General features: G+C 34.4%; 1 protein-coding gene and 1 long non-coding RNA gene across 3 annotated transcripts; both read right to left on the bottom strand.

Moving 5' to 3' along the window:
• Positions 1-9,689: 9,689 nt before the first annotated feature.
• LOC130461092 (uncharacterized) lies at positions 9,690-17,413 on the bottom strand. 2 transcript variants are annotated; one of them, XR_008921418.1, is made up of 3 exons: positions 17,241-17,413; positions 16,746-16,808; positions 9,690-10,321 (listed from the first exon to the last, which is right to left on the bottom strand). It is a non-coding gene; the product is annotated as an uncharacterized lncRNA (long non-coding RNA). The 2 variants fall into 2 exon arrangements; XR_008921417.1 differs by lacking the exon at positions 9,690-10,321 and adding an exon at positions 10,398-11,703.
• Positions 17,414-18,466: 1,053 nt separating this feature from the next.
• LOC130461342 (uncharacterized) lies at positions 18,467-24,584 on the bottom strand. Its single transcript, XM_056829410.1, has 4 exons — positions 24,468-24,584; positions 23,076-23,629; positions 22,371-22,438; positions 18,467-18,788 (listed from the first exon to the last, which is right to left on the bottom strand). Exons 1-4 carry the CDS (start codon positions 24,582-24,584, stop codon positions 18,772-18,774), a joined length of 756 nt encoding a protein of 251 aa, XP_056685388.1. The 3' UTR covers positions 18,467-18,771.
• Between the last annotated feature and the right edge of the window lie 73 nt (positions 24,585-24,657).

Below are 24,657 nucleotides of genomic sequence, written 5' to 3'. Positions count from 1 at the left end.
TTGTTAATCGAGAGGGGCTTGGTTTCCTAACAACAACAGGACTCACAGCTACACTCTTAGGAGTGGAGTACCTTAGGTTATTTGATCTATTTGATTGGTCAAAGTATCAAGTCAAGACATCGATGAATACTAGATGGGGTTGTAGAGATTTTGTGGATGGTCGTCCGATGGATAAGGAACTAGAAGAGGAGAAGCATAAGAATGAAAGGGAGTTAGCTGAGGAAAAGGGTAAAAAAGACAAGGAATTGAAGGACAAACAAGAGGAAATTGAGAATTTGAAAAAGAAGTTGGCGGAAGCAGAACTTAAAAAGGAAATACTAAGCTGGTTGGATAGATACTACATAAAAAAGGTGGAAAACATGCAGCAATCCTTACCATCTTCAAAAATCAGCATTTCACCCAATGACATAACCTTTAAAGATGGTCGGAATCTTACCGAATTTCGTTATCCATTTATACCTATAAAGATGGTCGACTCATTGTCATCTGTCCCAACACAAACTTTGAAATGTGCAAAATCTTCTTACGAAAACTTTGACTTGAACAATTGGCGAGTTATTCAAGCAGTAGATAGCTATTATTATGGGGGTAACGATAGCGAAAAGACGGCAGTGTATTACGCCGGTGAATACAAAAACTTAGAGATAAAGGTCTATCAAGACCGAGAAACAATTCCTATTCCATGTCCTGCTGATCAGCTCAAGTACTATTATCCTTTGTATGTACAATATATTATGGGCATTGGCCCAAGGCTGACATTTACTGGCTAACTAAGACCAAAACAACTAGCTTGTTGACATGTATGTAGGTTGTGGTGTGGGGTGTTTTCTTCAAATGTAATAATTGGCCTAGTGGACTGGTGGAGTATATACTTGTATTGTATTTGTCAATTCGCACTATTTTGTTTAAGGACATGCGGTTTGAATTATTATTATAGTGAATGTATAAATTTTCAACTATATCGATCCCTTTCTAAGTCACATCTGAACAACGTACTTTGTATTTTAGTGTTTCATTCGCAAATCATAAAAATATGGGGTACTACAAATCTACAATACCCTACCAACTGACATCCCTAGGTGCAATGGGATAAGAAGGAGAGAGAAATAATAAAGAAATAGTGGTACTATGTCAAAGAGGAAGTATGGCAAGTATTTTGAAACGGTAATAAAATGGAAATATAGCGAGTACTCCGTATTTAGAGAGCGATGGAAAACCCTTAAAAAAATTTGCCCCTTTCCCAGACTTTCTTTGCCTTATGGTGGTGGATTTGCACTGCAAATCCCTTCGTCTTCCTTCTTGCCTTCAGATCTAGCTGAGATTCCCCTTATTATCGCTAGCCTAAGCTTTATTAGGGGTAATTATGGCTTCCTTTGCCCGTATTGGAGCCTCGGTTGTATTGAGGTGCGCTTTTTCATTTTCGACTTTCATCTTGCTTTCCCCCACAAGCCATTGATGATCCAAGGGTTGAGAGTATTGCTGAGTCACCAGATCTTTGGGTTGTCAACCGTATTGATGTTTTGGTGGAGTTAATTAAAGTATTTACTCCACTAAGGGCTACCTGTTGTCTTAATTCGGCCAATGGGAGAAGAAATTGGTTGCACAAACCAACGATGATTCAATCGGAATTCGGAGAAAATCTTATCTTTGCAATTTCTGGAGCAGGGAAGTTTCTTATCAAAAGTTTAATTGGGCTATTGCTTTTACTCTTCTATTTGATGGGATTTTTCGCAATTTTTCAACGCATGTAATTTGTTTGCTTATGTTTTGCTATTTTCTGTGTTATGATTACTACTGTGATGCTTCATTTTCGTTTTAGTGTTCTAGATCCTTCGTATTCTATGCATATATAGGAATCAAGCAAGGTTGAAAAATCAGATTAACATGTTAGCATGGATGTTTGATGCAAGCATGTCGGTTGAGAACATTATAATATATTATATATATTGGTTTAGATCGATTGATCGTTGTTCCCTTTTAGCATTTCACTACTTTATGAGGGTCGAGGACCTTGTGTTAGTAAGTTGAAACTTTATACCTATGTCAAGGGGTTAACCATTGTTAAAGGAAATGTTGACTTAATTGGAATGAGTTCTTGATTGATAATTTTGTGATTGCTTACTTAATTCCAAGATAAAACGTACCAATTGTGAATACTTGTTGATTACGTGATTTATGTGATTTATGGGTCATAACAAAGTATTAATTGGTAAATCATGTAAAGTGAAACTGAATAGCAATAGCTTTAGACTGTGCACGTCTGAAGTGACGGACAAACAGGAGTTGGGTTTCATGGTGGTAGCCCATGGCCTTTTCTAGGACCAGATTGATCACCGTGTTCTATTTTATTCAAAAGTTCCTTGATATCGCAGGTCACTGAGGTTACGGAGTCGCGCCCGTACCTCGTCTTCCTTAGTGAAGACTTCTGGTTGGACAACTCGGTCCATTGACTATTTAAATTAAAATAATGTTAATGATACAAATGTCTAGTCTGGTCAAATATGGTTTTCAAGTTAATATGTTTTGGTTGTCCTTACTTATGTTTTATTAGTATCATGTTAGGATTGTTCGCTTAATAGAATCATGTTAGGATTATTATTGATTTAGTATGTAGTACTCAGCTTTGTTGATTACGTGCTTTGTTTGTGTGTATTGATCATGGCTATGCCTTATTTATCCTGTGATGACCCATTTTTGGTGAGCAATCTCTAAGGATCAATAAGTATTGCTCATCTACAGGTTTGAAGATGATGCATCATTGGGATCGATCGGGATTAGAGAGCTTGTATTTAGTTTTGATTTGCTAAGTGACTTGGGTTTGTTAAATTGGACTTTAAACTTGTCATACTATCTACAATACTTTATTTTCGTTGATTGGTTTTTGGAATTAACTCTGTAATTGGTTATTTATAAACCTAAAGTTAGTTTTATGTTTTCCGCTGCAAAATCATGAATAAGCCGTTACGTTTTCACACGGGCGATAATACTTTGATAATTTTCTATAGTTATATTTATAAAAAGGGTTATTCTAGAAAAAGGAGAATTGTCGGGGTGTTACAATGATGATGGTGAAGAACATGAGAGAGAATTGGGCGGGAATGAGAAGGAAAAAGGGCGGGTTGCGCGAATTGGAGTTGAGAAGGTTAATTAGGGATAGAGTGGGGGGTCATGGTTTCCATGGTGGTTTGAGATGAGAAAGAAGATGATGATGGCATAGAAAAATACAGAGGTGAAGACGAATGAAGAAGCAAGCAAGCAGCTTCACAATTTTGGTCAATTTGTTTTTTTAATAGTTAATTAGATATTTAGGGGCTTATTTATTTTAGATAATAGTTAATTAATTTTTTAGGGGTTTAATTCATTTAATTAAGTGTTAATATTAGGATTAGTAGAGAAAATGGTTGAGAAAGGGTAAAAAAGTAAATTCGCGCTAACGAAGACTTCAAGGAATGGACGAAAAATGCTCATTAAGGGTATTTTGTGTTATTTTTTAAAATCTCGGGGCCTCGGGGGTATTTGGTGCATTCTGGAAAGTTTAGGGGTATTTTGTGCATTAAAGCAAACCTCAGGGGCATTTCATGAAAATTCCGTTTTTTTTTTTTTTATAGATAAGGGAACATTTCATTAAAATAACACAAACTATTAATTAAGGTCGGGTGTACAATAAATATCGTAGGCGGGTATAAAATTACCTCAAAGTGTTTAAAAGCTACCTTGATGTAATGCAAATTTTTCTTAGCAAGTTATCATTTCAATCACGAATAACTAGTTTTCTATGCACGCGATGCGTGTTTGTAATTTAAAAACGCACACGCAATAATACAAAGTGCTTATTTGGTTAGTTCTTTTTTTCCCTTTTATTGATAATTTTTTCTTAGTTTTAATATTTGGTGATTTTAGTAAATATCTTTTAAATTGATTCCCTTTTATTTAAATATAAAATATTTGTGTGTTTAATTTATCTTTATTTTTAAATTTTAATAAAGGGTAAATTAGGCAATGACTATTTACTGCTACTCAGGCGTTCCCTTAAATATATAACAGAGGTATACATAAACTGTAGTATTTCAAAAAAAAAATGAAAAAAGTAAAAGAGAGTGCTTCCTTATGTTTAAGGGGATAATGTTATAAATTGACAATAAAGAAATACAATCAGGAATATTAAACAATATTTTTGAGGGTAAAGCACAACAAACATTAATAAAAACGATTGACTTTATTTAGTCATACACTCTTAAACTAATACGAACTCTAAAAATGTATTATTAAATACTTATATAGTCCTTTAACTGTATAAAAACACATTACCCTCCGCGCTAAAGCATTCGATAGCAAACCTTAAGCCGACCCCCATAATATTGTACACGGCATGGCGATTGTGTCTGGTGGTAAAGTTGCAAAGGTGTTCAGCACGACATGGGATGGGGTATTGATAAATGCCAATATCATAAAAGGCTAGTGTTTCTTTTATATGCGTCGCTACTCGAACAACTTTCCAATTGTTCAAGTCAAAGTCACCGTAAAAAGATTCCTTCCGGTAAAGTTTTTGAGTTGGAAATTCCGACACTGAATCAAGAATTGGCCCAATGGGCATAACAGCGTTAACACCCTCAAATAGTTGTTCAAACTTAATGTATTGTAAACCTTGGTCATTAATGGGTATGACGTTCAACTTGGAAGAAGGAATACTCGTCAGCATATATTGCATCAAATTGCCAAAAAATGCACCAGAATCTCTTAAACCACTCCTCAAAAATACATGAAATTTGAGTTCCTCTTCTAGCTCCTTGACTTTCTTTTTTTCTAAAGCTGCCTCATGTTTCTTTTTCCCTTCTGCCTTGCCTAATGCCACTTTTAATTTCCCTATATCCACTTTTAATTTGGCTATCTCCTCCTTTTTTTTACGTTCTGCCTCTACGGACTCCTCTTTCAATCTAGTTATCTGCTCTTGTTTCTCCTTCAATTCCTCCTCTTTTTGGCGGCTTGCCTCCGCCAAATCCTCTATAAGCTTTTCAATCTTCTCTTGTGTCTTCCTCTTTTTTACACTTCACCTCCTCTAGCTCCTCTTTATGCTTTAGCTTCTCGTTCTCCAATTCCTTCTCTTTCTCAACTAGTTTTTTCTTGTACTCATCGTCATCGCGGTTTCCATTTCCTTGATTATTTCCAAGTATATCCAAGGGACGACCATCCATAAAGTTGCTACGAGCCCATTTAGTATTAAGTGATGTATTGACTTGATACTTAGACCAATCAAAGAGATCAAACATCCTGTAGTACTCCACTTCCAAGACCATAGATGTGACCCCTGCAGTCGCTAAGAAGCCAAGTCCCTCGCGATTAACTAGCAGTCGCGAGTTGAAAAGATCTTTCATCAGTATTTGTACATCAGCACCACTAATCTCTTTATCCCCGATCTTTAACGATTCAAACTGCTTTCCTGGCCCTATACTTATTCCTAAATGGCTCCAATTCTTTCCTTTCACAGGAAATATGTAAGGACTGTCTAATTCATACACTTCGATCGCTCCCACATCCAAGCATCCAAGGAAAGTCTTGTCTGACTTCATTGTGTAAACTGTCATTTTGTTGCTTTTTTGGTTGATTTGTTGGGGAAAAGGGAAAGACTTGTGGGTGTTTTCGTTAAAGAAGGTTAATATTGACAGAAAGTAAGTATTGACAAATCAACAGACTAAATTTGGAAAACAAAAAACAGAAACACCAAAACAATGTATAAAAATCCAAGAAAAATAAACGAAACTTACTTTAGGTGAGGGAAATGGCTTTGAGGTACGACTTTGAAAAATTCAAGTATGGTGAAGTTATTAATAAGGTGTACTGGTGTAGCCAACTTGGATGGTTGACTTTTTTTATATTCAAGTACAAAATTACTCCTAGTCGCTAAGTAGTAAGTACAATGCGTAGTCGCGTAGATAACAACGTACGAAGTTTCGTCTATTTATTGTTCTCGGATCTATAATTAATTAATTATGTTTGTTGATTTATATCAAGTCTGTCAAAATATGGTTTATGTACCCGGGTGCACAATGCTCACTGTGCACCCTGTTTTACTAAGAACATATAGTTCAAATATAAAGAACATATTGTTCATACCCAAAGAACATATAGCCAATGAATATATAGTTCAAATCCATAGAACATATACTTCCTCCGTCTTTTAATACTCGCAACGTTTGTTAGTTTCACGCATGCCAATGCACAACTTTGATCATTTATATCTTAAATTCTCTTTATGCAAAAATTATAAAAAGTTGATATTTTTAAAATACACATTGAGACGAATATAACAAGATCCCACATGACTATGTTTTATTTTATATAAAAAGCACTAAGAATAGTCAAAGTAGATTATATGAATAGTGGCAAAAGTCCAAACGTTGCGAGTATTAAAAGACGGAGGAAGTAGTTTAAATATTTCACTAGTACATGTACATTGAAATCATTCTCAATGTTCATTAGATTTTCAATAAATGTTCAACAGAGTGCACCCGGGTGTATAATCCAAATTGCGTAAATCTGTGGGCTTTTATCAGTTGACTTATGATATCAATAGAACATATTAGGTGCACCTTATACCCAGTGGCGGACCTAAGATTATTGGTTATGGGTGATACAAAAAGTCATATCTGATATTATTACTAGTATATAATTATTATAAGTTTATAACCGGATAAAAATGGATAACTTGTAGTTTTTTTTCATGATATCATATTCGTGTACTCCGTAGTTGGCTGTGGCATCACAAAAGTTCAAATTTATTGTTTTTTTAAAAAAAATTAAAGGTTATGATAAAATAATACTCCCTCCGTCTCTTTTTGTTTTTTACGTTTTCCTTTTTGGGTATTTCAAAATGTTCTTTACATTTTCTTTTATACTATCACATAAATGACTTAGTATTCTATCAAAATTTGTGTCAAATTATTATTTTAACCAATCAAATTCATTGGGTCATTTAATTTCTCACACTTTTCCATTAGGACATTAAAATTTTCTCATTTCCCAATATCAGAATCTTGATAAAAGTGAAAACATTATAAATAAACGTAATTTATTTCGTTTAAATAAAAAAATTGAGGAATTTCAATGCAAATTAATTATTCGTTAAAACGCGTGAAAAATACCAAACGTAAAAAACAAAAAGAGACGGAGGGAGTAGTTGAAGGAAATTATTTTGTTCCTTATGAAAGTGAATTATTTTTATTTAAAAACGTATTCCAATTAAATATGTATTCCCCCATCCCAGATTAGTTGTTACACTTTCTTTTTTCGTCCGTCCCAAATTAGTTGTTACACTTCTAAATTATGAATGACCCCACAATTATTATATTGTCTCTCTCTCTTCCAACTAATTTTTTTTTTGTCTCCACACCCTCTCTTATTCAATTACAAAAACATCTCACTAACTCCTATTACATCTACTTTTTCAATAAAATAACAATTGATAACCAAACAATCATTTATCACCTAAAATTTTGTGCAAATATAAGTGTAACGAGTAATTTGGAACGGATGGAGTATAAAGTAGTAAGCATTATAAAGTATACGGTAATATGGAGGTACAAAAAGGGGAAAATAAAAAATGCAACTACGTAGTATACTAGTATGAAGTTTTTTTAGGAGAAAAAAGCAAAATAATGCTTTTATTTATAAAAACAAATAAACAAAAAAACTAGGGCCAATTTGTTGCAACTGGTTGTTGAACCCCAACAAAACTAATAAAGCGCTTCATTATGAACAACTCCCGTAGAAACCACTGCACCATTTTGCAACTTCTGTTATTATTAATTTATTAGATAGTTTCATTGCGGCATTTTAAGTTTTTTTTTTCTTTTTTTTTTGGGGTGGCACGTGCCCCCTTGCTCTTAGCTGAGTCCGTCAGTGCGTACACCCTCTAACATTTTCTCTTTATATGTGAGGAGAAAATATGAGAGGGAATATCAATGGATATTAAAATATCCGAGTGCACCTAATAATTTTCATGATATCAATACTCACCGATTGTTAGTGTTACAATTTGACCAGTGTATAAGTTTAAGAGATCGAATTAAATTTGTTGTTGTAAGTGGGTAAATATGTTCATTGTTTATCATAAGAAAGGGGTAGTGGGAGAATTATTTTTAATGAGAAAAAGAGGGTATGAATACGTGTGGGAACAATAGTAGAGGAAAAATAATCAATATAATTAGGAGTGGATCATGATAGAAGAAATATATAATAAAATAGTACATTGTAAAAAGTTGTATGAATAGAAGTGTAACACTTAAATAAAAACAACTGACTTAAGCAAATACACCACTTAAATAAAGCAGAAGGATTATCAATTATTTAGACGAGTGTAAAAGGAATAAAAAGATGTGGATGGCGGTCATCTAAGAGGCTTTGATGGGCGTGTGTCGGGCTTCGGGTCGAGCCCACTGGCCATGGGCCTAACCGGGCCGAGTCCACGTCGGGCCCACGTTGTATCATGTCAGGCCGAAAAGTTCAAAACAATTGTAACACCCTAATAATTCCTTGCTCTTATAAAATATTTTCCAACTTAAAACAAAGGAATTACCAAGATATTACCGCCTCCGTGATAACGGCTAAGGCTAATTACGCAACGGAAATAACTAACTTTCAAAAAGTATTTAAATAGTTAATGATCATATAACAAACTGGAACTATTAAGGCCCAAACCAAAGTAATAAATCGTTTAAAAAAATAGTGATAGTAGTCATGACTATAATTCAGAAATAGAGTTTATAAATGCGAAAGATGAAATAGTCTCTCATTACTATTCTCATGATAACTTCTCCCGCAAGTTATCTCTACCAACCTGCTTATTGAAATCTACTCCCCAACCATGCAAGTGCAATGATGGATCATCATAGGGTCATTTAGGCGAAGGCCATGACCGAAAGACATGAAGCACGAAGTCAGCAAAAGCTGAATACGAACAAGCTAGAATAACACACTACAAGAAATAACCTAATTTTCGACCGCCAAAAAAGGTCGTTAAAACACGTAAAACGGTCGCTAAAAGTTTTGGCGACCGTTGGCGGTCGCCAAACACCGGTCAGCGTTCACTTGGTCGGTATTTCGAAGAACTTCGACTGATAAACGGTCGCAAAATGTTAGCGTCTGCTTTAACGTCTGTATAGCAGTCGTTAAATTAACGACCGCTGTAGTAGTCGTTAAAATATCGACTGCTTAAGCAGCCGTTAATTTACGACTGTTAAAGCAGTCGTTAATTTTCGACTGTTTAAGCAGTCGTTAATTTTCGACTGTTTAAGCAGTCGTTAATTTTACGACTGTTTAAGTTGTCGTTAATATAACGACTGCTTTAGCCATCGCTGTTTTACCGATCACTAAAGCGGTCGTTAAATTAACGTCTGCTTTAACACTCGTAAACTTAACGACCGTTTCAACAGTCGTTAAATTAACGACCGGTTTAGCCGTCGCAAATTTAACGACTGCTCAAGCGGTCGTTAAATTTTTACGACTATTTCCACGGTCGCTAATTTAGATTTTTTTAATTTTTCTCCAAAATTTTTTGCGGTTTTTAACCTGCCTGTTGTGGTCGTTAAATTAGTATGCAAATGTTATTTTGCAGGAGTTATTGTCGTATGACCTGTACAATCGTATGACAACCCTGTTCAAACTCAACCAACAAAATTCATGTTGATGTTCCAACCTGTTAAACATATTGCAATTAGTTCAAACCTGTTAAACATGTTGCAATCCGTTCAAACTCATACATACATAAATACTAAGCACCTAGCACAATTAGTTCAAACTCATACATAAATACTAACTACCTAGCAGGCTAGCACAAAGGTTTCCCACCACCACTGGGATCTCGAGGGTCCTGCGACCGCGAGAAAGGAAAACCAGAACACTGACTGAACATCCTCTCATAGGACTCCATTGTCCTTTTCAACTCGGCGACTTCCCTCTGACGCTCAAGTCACTCTTGTTCTCTCTCCTTTCGCTCTTCTTCTCTCTCCCTTTGCCTCTGGAGTCTCTCATCATCCATAGCTTTTATCATCTCAGCTTTTGTTGTTTCAAACTCAATGGATTTTTGAGACAGCTGTTGTTGAGTTTCTTCCAAACGGGCTGAGAGTTGAGAATACATAGATGGAGTGTATGAGCTAGAAGAACTACCACCCCTTCTAGAAGATGGTTCATAATATAGAGCTGCTCCACTCCCTAGACCAGGAACTTTTCCCTTTTTTCTCCCACCTACTGTCTCAAAGTAGATTTGATTGGGATCTTTATTAATGCCTTTTTCACGGCATTCAGCAACATCCTTTTCGTATGCTTCCTACAAAAATTGAAATATATTAACCCAACTTGCTTAACAAATAAGGAACTTCTTTCAAGGAACAATTATATCATTTTTTAGCCCAACTTTAAACGGCATTTTTGCTCCCAGTTTGGAACTAAAGAACTCTAAGGGAAGAATTTAACTTTTACATGTTTTATGATTTTAATATTAACTTTCTATGACATATTCCAATCTATTTATTCACATTTAAAGCATATTTAGTCGTTGTAGGTCATATTTTGCCTAAAATGGCATTTTCTCGCCCAACTTTGAACAAATAAACCTAACTTATCATTTTAAACCTTTTACATGTTTTATATGGCGCACTAAAGGTTTCTAAGTCTCATTACAATCTATTTATGCAAATTATAGGTTTATTTGGGCGTTATAGGTCATATATAGGCTAAATAAGGCATTTTTGCTCCCACTTTTTAACTAAAGAACCGAATGGCAGAATTTAAACTCATTACATGTTTTATGAACTTAGTATTAGCTTTATAAGATAAATTTCAATCTATTTATTCACATTTAAAGCATAGTTAGTCGTTAGAGGTCATATTTTGCCTAAAATGACATTTTCTCGCCAAACTTTGAACAAATAAACCTAACTTATCATTTTAAACTCATTACATGTTTTATATGGCGCACTAAAGGTTCTACTAAGTGTCATTATAATCTATTTATGCAAATTTTAGGCTTATTTGGTCGATATAGGTCATATGTAGGCTAAATAAGGAATTTTTGCTCCCACTTTTGAACTAAAGAACCTAAGGGCAGAATTTAAACTCATTACATGTTTTATGAACTTAGTATTAGCTTTATAAGACAAATTCCAATCTATTTATTCACATTTAAAGCTTAGTTAGTCGTTAGAGGTCATATTTTGCCTAAAATGACATTTTCTCGCCCAAATTTGAACAAATAAACCTAACTTGTCATTTTAAACTCATTACATGTTTTATATGGCGCACTAAAGGTTTTACTAAGTGTCATTACAATCTATTTATGCAAATTTTAGGCTTATTTGGTCGATATATGTCATATGTAGGTTAACTAAAGAACCTAAGTGTAACACCCCAAAATTTAGACCTTTTATATAATCAAAAACCTTATTTTTATTTCCTAAAACCATCGTCCAAACCTTGGGAGTGTCACTGCTACATTTATTATGCATAGAAAATAAATGCAAAGCAACAAAATAATTTAAAACTATTAAAGTAAAAACTAACTAAGTGGTCAAAAAGGTGGCCCATAAAAATATTACAATCAATCCCCGTAAAATAAATAACAAAATCCACTTAAAATGAAATAGAAATTGTCCTTTGACTAGGTGGTTATTCTAAGCGTCTCCTCACTCATAGCCAAGTACCTTTACCAACCTGCAAAAATAAATAAAAAGAGACAAGAGAGATAAACTCCCAAAAATCAGATAAACTGAGTAATTCCAACTCCATCCCGTAAAATAAATAATTTTAGTTTGAAAAACTAAACTGAGTAATTCCAACTCCATCCCGTAAAATAAATAATTTTAGTTTGAAAAACGTTTTGAGTACATAAAATGTAATCACCCGTAATTTTATACATTTTGTTTATATATTTTAACGTATATTAATATATTTAAATACAATTTGCGGATTTTAGAAATGAATAGGTAATTAAAATATAATTATTTTATCTCATTTTGAATACTTTAATGACTTACGAAATCAAAATGTATTTTCGAATTTTACGTTAAAACGAATTCGAATTACGAAATCACGTTCTATTGAAATTAGAAAGCTATCCTAAACATTTTGGATTCATCAACCTAAATCCTACTCCTAGCCCAATTGGGCAAAGCCCAAACCAATAAACCCAACACAATACTCCCTTCTCTTCTCTATTTTCACGTGAAACCAAAAAAAGAGAGCAAACCTCTCCTCCTTCACTATTCACGTAAGTTTTCAAACCCTCAAAGAACTCACTCTCTCTCCTCGCCGCTGCTCTCCTCCTTCACGCCGTTGCTCCAGTCGCCGGTCTCCTCGCCGCCGGTAAGTATCCTTCGACCTTCACCTACGTCGTCCTTTTTCCCCCTGTTTTCGTTCTTCCTTGCGTTTCCTCTCCTCCTTAATGCTTTGTCTTCTTGAACAGCCACCAAGGCCGCCGGACCACGTCGATGTCCTCGCCGGTAAGCCACCGCTTCATCTCCTCGTCGTTCCCTTCTTTTCTTTCGATTCACTGTTGTTCGTCCTCCCTCACTCCCCTCCTCTTGTTCGACTTGCGCACAGCACCGCCCGCGACAGCAACCACCGATGCCGCCACGTCAACAACCCAGCCGGCCGCCGCTGACCGCGTCGTGCACCGCCCAACCTTTCCTCTCCTCTTTCTTGGTTATTTCTTAAACCCTAAGTAACTAATTATTTTAATTATAGTTTGTTAATTTAAATGATTTTCTTGAATTAAATTCAAATTTTGTTGTTGAATATGATTTCCAGATTTTGGTGTTGATATTATAAACCAATTATTTTCAGTTTTGGTTAATTAAAAATAAGTTAGGGCTTAATCAGGTTTTATTAATTCGAATTATGTTTTCGTGAATTAAGGTTATGGTTTTTGTGATTAAATTATAAATTTAAGATTATACGAATTTTATAATAAAGTTATTAATTTTCAGATTATCTAATTACATTGGAATATTGGTTTTTGATTGTTTAAAGTATGAAATTCAGGGTTTTTATGATTTTAAATCATGATAGGTTGAGTATGGATTATTAAATTTGTTGTTTTGAGATACTAGGAACGTAGATTGACCTTGGTGAAGCTTTTAAATGAATTTATATTGCTGAAAATTTAAAGTACGATGTTTGCAAAAAGTTTTCGACGAATTTCAATCACTAGTTCAATAATTATAATGCTAGGAAATCAAATGTTCAAGTTTTGATATTGGGGAAGGTTCAAAGTATGTTTAGGATGTATTTATAATGCTTTATTATAGTTGCGAATGATTAGAAATTGATTGGGAATATTTGTTGGTTGTTTTAGGCGGAGAATTCTCTGTAAGCGACTTTTGAATTATTAAAGTGGTCTTGCAATTTGTTTACACAAGGTACGTACATACCTGTGTGCTTGGAATGTGTGCTAATTGTTGAAACCATGTTGAATTTGTTGGTGAACTTGGTTGTGTTGAGATTGTTGTTGAACTTGGTTATGTTGATATTATTGACGAACTTGGTTGTGTTGAAACTGCATGTTTAATACTGTTGGACGGACATATTGAACTTATATGGCATTATGAGAATTGTAACATGTTAGTATGGATGATTGATACAAACATGTTGGTTGGAACGCTAGATTATTCTATATATGTTGGTTGTTGTTCCCTTTTTAGCTTTTCACTACTTTATGAGGGCGGTGGACCTTGTTTAGTAAGTTGAAACTTTATACCCATATACACGGGTATGGGTTGGTCATGGTTAAAGAAAGGTTGGATAAATTGGAATGAGTCTTGATTGATGCCTTTGTGATCACTTACTTAATTCCAAGATAAAAACAGTTGTGAACAAATGTGGATTGCATGCCTTATGTGATTGTTGAATCATAACAGAGTCTCAATTTGTAAATCATGTAAAGTGAAACTGAGTAGCAATAGCTTTAGACCGTGCACGTCTAAAGTGACGGACAAACAGGAGTTGGGGTTCATGGTGGTAGCCCATGGCCTTTTCGAGGACCAGATTGATCACCGTGTTCTGTTTTTATTCAAATGTTCCTCGATATCGCAGGTCTCTGAGGTTACGGAGTCGCGCCCGTACCTCGTCTTCCTTAGTGAAGATTGTCGGACGGACAACTCGGTCCATTGTCTATTTCAACTAAAATAATATTATTGCTAAAAGTCTAGCCTAGTCTAGTCTGGTCAAGTATGGTCGTCAAACTATCATGTTTTGTCTGCCCTTGTTTGTGTTCATTAGTATCATGTTAGGGTTGTTCGTTTAATAGAATCATGTTAGGATTATTATTGATTTAGTATGTAGTACTCAGCTTTGCTGATTACGTGCTTTTGCTTGTGCATGTTGATCATGGCTATGCCTTATTGATCCTGTGATGACCCAATATTTGGTGAGCAGTCTCTAAGGATCAATAAGCATTGTCCATCTGCAGGTTTGAAGATGTTGCATCATTGGGATCATTGGGATCGGGAATAAAGAGCTTGTATTTAGTTTTGATTTGCTAAGTTGAATTGGGTTTGTTTAATTGGACTTTAAACTTGTCATACTATTTATATTTCCTTATTTTCGTTGGTTGATTTTTGGGACTAAACCTGTAATCGATTATTTATAAACCTAAAGTTAGTTTTATGTTTTCCGCTGCAAAATTCTGAATAAGCCGTTACGTTTTCACACGGGCGATAATGCCTTGATAATTCTCTACATTTTATATTAAAAGGTTATTTTAGAAAAGAGAGAATTGTCGGGGTGTTACATAAAATAAAAAATTAAACAACAAGTATTAATTTAATAATTCCATTATTAAACTTATCACGTAAGATCAATATTAAATTAAGTGAGGGAAAGAGAACGCTAAGGGTCGTGCGTAACCCTTGAGAATGACCAAAGTAAGATGAATACAGAATGTCCCTAGTGTGCACACCCCTCACTAATTGACTATGGGTCTCCGCGACCGCGCACCAATAGAATTAGGAGGAAGACTAAACAGAAAGTTTAACAGAATAATATAAACATACTAGAAGCCTATCGGGTCTCCATTAAAGTGCACCGATAGAACAACATCTAGAAGGGAAACTTGTTCTTAACCCTTACGGGCTTTTCCCTCTAAGATTACACTTTACGTGATTAATATTTTAATAGTGTTCCAAGAACATAAAACAAGTAGTCCTAATAATCCACTAACGAATTACGGCTCAGCCTTGCCACTTATTCCACGATTAATCCACTAGTTAGCATAACTCATTAAACTCATACAAACCATCTAGTCCGCTGACGATCTCATATCAAGAGGATCAATATGCTCAAGCCATAAATAATTATCAATAACATTATCATGTTCACATTACTTAACAGCACTCTATTCTAAAGCAATTAACTAGAAACCGGTTTTCAACAGTAAGTAACTGTTGATTCCTGAGTTTTGACGATGACAAACTTAAGCTAAACTCACAACTGGTTATCTAAGGAATGTCAGGAACAGGTTAACATGAAGCGATCAGTACACTTAGCAAGAACAGAGTACAAAGATACCAGCTGAGAAGCCATGAATAAAACAAGTTCAAAACAGAGATTAAGATTGAGCCAAGACCAAAAAGAATGAAGGCTAGCAAGTCTTCTAAGTATCGAAAGGTATAAGATCAGTGTAACTCAGATACTGCTTAGTATGGGAACAAAGTCTTTTTGTAGAGTCCAAATTATATTTTTGAAACAAAAATAAATCAGTTTATTTCTAGATAAGCTCAGAAGTTTGAAACTGATTTCACAATCCTACTTGAGGTAATATGCTTGTGAATTTGAGTTGCTATACAACTCTTAAATCCGTAGAGATAGATTTTACAAAACGCGTTTTAATGAGTTTATTTGCGAAAATCTATCTTTTGAAAAGAGTCCTAAATTGTGTTGAATTGGAATCTAGGGTTAACTCTTCGTTCTTATAAATAGACCTCAAGTTATTTACGAAAGTTTTTTATCAGACTTTTTACTATCAAACCGGAAGCTTTCAGGTATCACCCTTAAAGTTTTAATCTTTAAAGTGTCTGTTCCTGTTCCCATATAGAGCAGTATTTGTTACTTGGTTTTATATCTTGTGTTAGTATTTAAGTTTAATATCTATTCGTTTTATCATTGTGTTGAGTTATTGTATGATAAGCCTGAGTCAGGCTTACTTAAGCAAGAGTGAAATATCTCGCAAGAGATGCGTGAGGTGAAGCAGTTGAGGGACTGTTTTCATAAGGGAAGGAACAAAGAGGGTTGTTCCTAGTCATCTGTAATCAGAGACGATTGACAGATTGTAGCCCGAGTAGATTAGGCTTGTAAAGTTAGATTAGGCTTGTAAAGAAACTGAGTTGTTTTGCCTAATTAGTGAAAGTGTTTAAGTCCCCAAAGGGGCCGTGGTTTTTTCCTCTCTATTGGGCCTAGAGAGTTTTCCACGCTAAATCTTGCTTGCATATTTTACTGTTTCTGTTCCTAGTAGTTTAATTTTTATAAAACCGTAAAATATCAATTCACCCCCCTCTTGAGGAACTCTGTGAAACTAACAGTAACTAAGTATAGATTTCAAACAACACCCTTACCCTAATACTGTTAATATAATACATGCCCTTAAATTTAATAACATGGGTTATTTACAAATCACTTTATCCTCCTATCACATAATAACACATAAACATATTCAAATAATTTCCTAACGGGACCTAAAGATGATGGACATCGAAAATTACCTTAAACACACGCGTAATTCTCAAGGTACGAGATCTTCGAAAGAGTCACCTAGTAGTCCCCGTCTACAATTAAATGACAAATTATCCTAAATTAGTCATTCCATTAGTATCAAGGTTAGAGTTAACCTAGTTTTGCAATCTGCTCGGTTAATAATTAGATCGTCAAAACTTGTCCAACAAATCTTTTATAAGGTAAAATAATAATAGTTATACACTGTTAATAGCCGAAATCACCATTAAAGTATAATGAAACAAATCTCTTAAGACAAGTTAATAAGAAGGCAAAGTCAGAGCTTTCTTTTGGTTAAGGAAATTACAATGCTTAAAACACGCATCCTAAGAAACTTTATCAAACATAGATGATGTTTTCTTTAACACATTAAAACAACCTTTTATCTCAACAAAGAACATAAATAATATGATTTACAATAAAAGAAGGATAGAATTCAACTGAAGGTGAATGGGGTAGTACGCAATTTAGCGGTAGAATCATACCTCGGCAGAAGAAGGACGACTCCAATTGTAAAGGTGATAGATGGAGGATCAAATTGTGTAATTTATGAGTAGTTTAACAGTAAGGATTGAAGGAGAAGTTCCTTATTGAAGGGTATTAATGAGCGACGGCAAGGAAAGCTGATGGAGGAAGAAGGGTTTTGAGAAGGTTATGAAATTACGTACTGGGATTTGTATTATAACCGAGTATTTGTAGCTTAGGGTATTAGGGTATAACTAGCAGACTTAATTTCAGAAAATAATGATTAAATAAGGTTGGAAATCTATTTTTTTATAATTAAAAACATTAAAACCTCTATTTTAACTCGTAAAGTCATTGTAAGTTATAAAATAATTTATTAGAAAATACCTGAATATTCGGGATATTACATTAGAGGTCATATTTTGCCTAAAATGACATTTTCTCGCCAAACTTTGAACAAATAAACCTAACTTATCATTTTAAACTCATTACATGTTTTATATGGCGCACTAAAGGTTTCTAAGTCTACTTACAATCTATTTATGCACATTTAAGTCTTATTTGGTCGATATAGGTCATATGTAGGCTAAATAAGCCATTTTCGCTCCCACTTTTGAACTAAAGAACCTAAGGGCAGAATTTAAACTCATTACATGTTTTATGAACTTAGTATTAGTTCTATCTTATATGCCCTTCTTATACTACCCATCTCTCGTAAATTAAAACATTGAAGTAATCTAAATAATAAAATAAAACGAGAATAATGATAGGAAAATAAAAAAAAAAAAATATATATATATATATATATATATATATATAAAATAAATTAAGAAAATTCGTAGCGAATAAGGTCGTAGATGAAGTTATTAATTCGAAAAAGAATTTATATTTCCTAAAACAAACATTTATAACCTCTTAAAGCAACTAAAAATTTCGAACTTCCTTAAAATTGTACCAATTTTTTGAATCATAAATGATAAGAAAATTAAAAATGTCGAAAGTGTCACTTTAACTTGAATAAATAATTTGATTTCGAACTTAAATAAGAAATATTATATACTTTCAAACAAGATAAAAGGAAATCGGCCCCCCAAAAAAAAGTACCAATTTTTGAACACTATAACACGTAGAAGCTCGATTTTTAAGAAATTTATTTTAAATAACTAGATAGTTAGGCGCCTAAAATTTTATTAAAGTAAAACCTGCTTCTAGATACCACTTTGTAACACCCCGACAATTCTCTCTTTTCTAAAATAACCTTTTAATATAAAACGTAGAGAATTATCAAGGCATTATCGCCCGTGTGAAAACGTAACGGCTTATTCAGAATTTTGCAGCGGAAAACATAAAACTAACTGTAGGTTTATAAATAATCGATTACAGGTTTAGTCCCAAAAATCAACCAACGAAAATAAGGGAATATAAATAGTACGACAAGTTTAAAGTCCAATTAAACAAACCCAAGTCAACTTAGCAAATCAAAACTAAATTCAAGCTCTCTATTCCCGATCCCAATGATGCAACATCTTCAAACCTGCAGATGGACAATGCTTATTGATCCTTAGAGACTGCTCACCAAAGATTGGGTCATCACAGGATCAATAAGGCATAGCCATGATCAACATGCACAAGCAAAAACACGTAATCACCAAAGCTGAGTACTACATACTAAATCAATAATAATCCTAACATGATTCTATTAAGCGAACAACCCTAACATGATACTAATGAACACAAACAAGGGCAGACAAAACATGATAGTTTGACGACCATACTTGACCATACTAGACTAGGCTAGACTTTTAGCAATAATATTATTTTAGTTGAAATAGACAATGGACCGAGTTTACCGTCCGACAATCTTCACTAAGGAAGACGAGGTACGGGCGCGACTCCGTAACCTCAGAGACCTGCGATATCGAGGAACATTTGAATAAAAATAGGACACGTTGATCAATCCGGTCCGAGATAAAGGCCATGGGCTACCACCATGAACCCCAACTCCTGTTTGTCCGTCACTTTAGACGTGCACAGTCTAAAGCTATTGCTACTCAGTTTCACTTTACATGGTTTACAAATTGGGACTCTGTTATGACTCAACAATCACATAAGGCATATAATCCACATTCGTTCACAACTGTTTTTATCTTGGAAATAAGTACGTGATCATAAAGGCATCAATCAAGACTCATTCCAATTTACCCAACCTTTCCTTTAACCATGATCAACCCTGTATATCTCTAACCTTTAAAATACTCACATTTTGAACACTATGCTTAGTAATAGTGTTTTGAGTCACAAATACATGAAATTCACTATTCCTAAGGAAATTTTTTGCTTTCCTTCCCTTTGCAAGCTCTATAATGCTTGTTCAATCAACCAAGGTTCAAACCTTGTTGCTTGCATATTTCCACATTTATTGTTTCACTTACTATCTTTTTTGTTTTCTGATTCCTAAGAAATTTGTTTCTTTCTCCTAATTTATTACATTCCTCTCTCCTCTGGTTTTCCTTTCCTTTTTCCTTTTGCCTCTGCTTCTCCGCTCGTTTATTCGTCTTCCCCTTACTCTGTTTTTACTTTTGTGCGGCGCCGGTGTTCGTCTACGACGACCGGAACCCTTCCTGTCTGTGGGAAGAATTGAATTGCTTATTCTGTGATTAATTGGTTAGTTAGGCAAATCCTAATTCCTAATTGATCATTCAATGGGTCAATAATTCATTTTTTTCCACATGCTTGAATGATTTCCGGTTAGTATGGAGGTTTGATCGACAGCCAGTAAGTAGCCTGTTAGCAGGTATGTTGTATTCTTATCATTTCTTTTTTCCATCCTTACATCGGGGTTTTGTGTTTCGGCTCCAATTGAAGTAGTTCTTTTTTGATAGCATCTGTAAACTGTTAATTATGGTGCATTAATTAATCCTCTTGCTTTGTTGATCAAGTTAGGTTCGTTTTGTTGTTGCTTGTAAAAATGTTTGCTTGCTTTAAATTTGTTTTGAATGGGTTGATTACATGTTTAGGCATCGTTTGGGTTGTTAACTGTGGTATTTTTTCCCCTAAATTAGCTTTATAAGGCAACCCTATTTTTTGGGCTCACCTTGTCCACATTCCTGTTTTCCTGGGATAGTACAACCTTCCTCTTACAGAAAATCAAACCATACTGCCTTTTTTTAAAAAAAAATCCTTTTTTTTGTGGCTGTGTGTTGTAGGATTTTATGAGCTGTACTTTATTTTATTTTTCCCTTTTGTTAAAAATCCTTTTGTAGAGTTGCTTGTTTCCAGAATTACATTGCTCTATATAAAGGGATGGGGGTTATCTTTCCTTGTTAGAGTTTTGCTTCACCATTTCGTTTTCTTTATTTGGAAAGGTAGACATTTTACTTTTCACCCTTTTACTACTACCAAGGTTAAGATTAGATATGTGTTCATGTTAACTCACATAATTAGAGTGGTTGGTATGTTGCTTCTCGATGCCCATTTGTGTTCTAATCTAATGTAAACTCTCTATTTCGTATCCCAAGACATATGATCTACTATTAAAAATGCTTGCCTTTAACGAAAATCCTCCTACGATCTATGGACATGTGATGCTGACCACTGAATGTGCACTACTTGGTCCTTTGTTGGATATTTGTTTGTATAACATCCAATTTTTGTTGTGAAACTGTAGTGTTATTTGTCAAGATTCATTAGTTGGGGCAATAACTAATTCAGGAATCAGGAAAAGCAAAAACATTGTGAATTGTGAATGGTATTTCGGATGATCTATTATGTTAACACCAATATTGATAATTTATGCCTTTTTGCAAAGGATTAATATATGTTTGTTTGTGTTTATCAGGATTGATTTCGTCCCTCTGCAAAAAAATCTGCTGGTTTGAATTATTCATCAATGTTTCTCAACTGCATAGTTTTAGAGAGCTTGATCTACTTTTTAACTATTCATTTGTTTTAAATAAAATCCATGATCAATCATCAAGCTAAAAGAAAGAAGGTTACAGTCATAACAATTGACATAATCTGAGACACATTTTATGTAGACTTTAAGACTAATAAAATGTAGCTTTAAAAGAGCAAAGAGCACAAATCTATGCAGAAGTCATTATTTCATGATTGTGCAAAATTTCTTCTCTGCTAAAGCATAGATCTAAGCAGTTTGTAAGCTAACAAACACCTCTATTTTTAGGATGATGGAGCGACCTTTGAAAAGGTCCAGGAGATGCTCAATTCCACCCACTTTCTGCTGGAAATTGGCCCAAAGGAGCCTTTCAAAGAACGGTGTTCTTGAATGGTGCTTGAAATCGGTACTTGTAAGATATAGGTAGCCTTATGCTTAGCCTAGAATCGAACCCTTTAGTATTTGCACGTAATATGTTTATGGCTCCTACACTTCTTGCCAACAAAATTAGTTTCTGTTGCGATAGTATAGAAGGTGGGAATGTAGGCTCATTACCTAGAGATTTTTGAAGGGAACAAGCTCGTAGTGCAGTGTTCTCAACAAATACCCCTTAAATATTTTGTAACATGAACATAACTACTCTTGTACATATTATGACTCGGGCACTATGCCGAGTTCTTTATGTTCTGATTTGCAATGCTGATTTCAGGAATATGTAATGTTGTTTTTCTAACATGAACTCCTATAATGTACTATCTAGCTTGCATTAACCTGCTATTTGAACAGATCAAGCACCCGATATTGGAATAAGGAATGCTATCCCTTGTAGTTGTTTTGGACTACCTAATTCCCTCGGGTTTTCCCCGTACAAATTTTGCTTATACGCTAATTAATTATACGAACAAATTCTGATATCTTGGGGGATCGCGCGCGTTAGCGCGCGGTCCAACAACTAGTGGGTATAAAGTTTCAACTTACTAAACAAGGTCCACCGCCCTCATAAAGTAGTGAAAAGCTAGAAAGGGAACAATAATCAATCGATCCAAACCACATATAGAATAATCTAGTGTTCCCAACCAACATGTTTGTATCAATCATCCATACTAACATGTTACAATTCTCATAATGCAATATAAGTTCAATATGTCCGTCCAACAGTATTAAACTTGCAATTTCAACATAACCAAGTTCAACAACAAATTCAGCATGGTTTCAACAATTAGCACACATTCCAAGCATACAGGTATGTACGTACCTTGTGCTAACAAACTGATCATATGCCACTTTAACACTTTCAAAAGTCGCCTAAAGAGAATTCTCCGCCTAAAACAACCAACAAGTAATCCCAATCAATTTCTAATCATTGGCAACCATAATAAAGCATTCTAAATGAATCCTAAACATATTTAGAACTTTCCCCAATATCAAAACTCGGATATTTGATTTCCTAGCATCATAATTATTGAATTAATTATTGAAATTCGTTGAAAACTCTTTGCAACCATTATACTTTAATTTTCAGCAATATAAAATAATTTCAAACGTCCACAAAGCATAATCAACGTTCTTAAAATCATAAAAAAAAAATAGCTTTAATAATATATAATCATGCTATTATGATTTTAGAATATTAAAACCTTAAAAATCCATGCTTTAATAAGTAAATTCCTTATTTCAATTTAATCACATAATCTGAAAATAAAATTATTAACTATGCAAAACATATAATCTTAAATTCATAATTAGATAATAAAAACTATAAATTTAACTTAAGAAAACAAGAATTAAATTGACGAAACATAATTAACAAATCTGAAAATAAACTAATTTATAGTATCAACACATAATTTGAATTCTAAATATACATCATCCAAACTAATAATTTAAATCATGAAAACATTACTTAATTTATCAAAACATAAATAATAATTTAAATAAGTTGAAAGGGGAAGAAATAAACCAAAGGAGAGAAGAAGAACGCCGGCGGGCAGCAGGGAAATTGCGGTGGCAGGCGGCGCAGGTGGCCGGCGGGATTGGTGGCGAGCCTCGGTGGTGGTGGCTTGCGAGAGAGCAACGCGGAAAACAAAAAAAAGGGAAGAGGAAGATGGTGGTCTGTGAAGTAGTGCGACAGTAGGTGGGAGAGGATGCGGCGGTAGGGAGGACGACGGTCGATGGAAGCACAGTGGTTGGAGGCGACGTGGCAGCAACGGTGGTCGACAGCTGTAACGAAGTGGAGAAGGGAAGAAGGCACGAAGAGAAGAAACAAAGGAGGGGTGATGGTGTTTCGCGAAGGAGAAGGGAGAAGAAGGTCGCCGGCGGCTGGGCGGCGCGGCGTTTGTGTGGCTGGGCGACTGGTTGATGGTGGATGGCGTGAGGGAGCAAGAAGCAGGTTGAGAGAAGAAGGGAAGCAACGTGAGAGGAGAAGGGTTTTGTGTTTTGATTTTTCACGTGAAATTGAAAAGGGGAGAAAGGAGAGAGTTTTGGGTTTGCTATTTTGGGCTTCACCCAATTGGGCTAGAATTAGGATTTAGTTTGTTTGAATCCAAAATGGTTAGAATTGTTTTCCAAATTCGATCGAACGTGTTTTCGAAATTCAATTCTTTTCAACATAGAAATTCTAAAATTATTTTTGATTTCATAAACCGTTAAAATACTTAAAATGTAATTAAATAAAATAAATCAACGTTAATTATATATTTATTACTAAAATTCGTAAATTCTATTTAAAATATAAATAACTATACGTTAAAATATATTAATAAAATTTATAAATTTACGGGGGATTACATAAGGTGTGTTTTTTTTTTATCAAATAAAACCTAATCTTATCTGAATTAAACTTATTTGAATTTATTGAAACTGAATAAATCTGATTAGAATTTATAGGACCTAATTCGACATGAATGCCAAAGACTTCACTTGAGAGAGTAATCTCATAAGATCATATTGGACCTTATAGCCTCTCCATCTATTACCACCACCTCATATCATCCCTGGCATGTCGCCGTTGTTACCCTGAAGCCGCATAGCCCGCACAACACGTTCCTACCACCTTTTTGGACGACCACCCCTTTGTCCTCCTTGCTCCGGGGCCATCAATCGTTGCCTCAATATCTGTCGCCTTTTGTTGTTGTTGTTGTTGTTGTTGGGGTATGTGAAATGACGAGTAGTGAACATATTAGAGGATAAAATTAAAATATGTACTCCCTTAATCCTTTTTTTTCTTTACGTATTCCGTTTAGCTTCTCACATTTTGTTATTTACATTGAGAATATTTCCTTTTATATTATCACGTAAATGCCCTTAATATTCTATCAAAAATTGTGCCAAGTGATTATTTTAACCAATTAACTTTATTTGGGCATTTTAATCTCTCACACTTTTCCACAAGGGCAGTAAATCTTTCAAACTTTCTCAATGTCAAATTATGGATAAAAGTGAAAACATTAAAAATAAACGTAATTGACATTTTTCAATAAAAAGTACTACGTAGAAGAATCTCAATCTACATTAAGTAGCCGTTAAATCACATACTCCGTACA

This window comes from Spinacia oleracea, chromosome 5, assembly GCF_020520425.1.
Source record: "Spinacia oleracea cultivar Varoflay chromosome 5, BTI_SOV_V1, whole genome shotgun sequence".
Classification (NCBI taxonomy): Eukaryota; Viridiplantae; Streptophyta; class Magnoliopsida; order Caryophyllales; family Amaranthaceae; genus Spinacia; species Spinacia oleracea.
The sequence above is the reverse complement of the archived record's forward strand: the minus strand, read 5'-3'. Positions and strand labels throughout refer to the sequence as shown.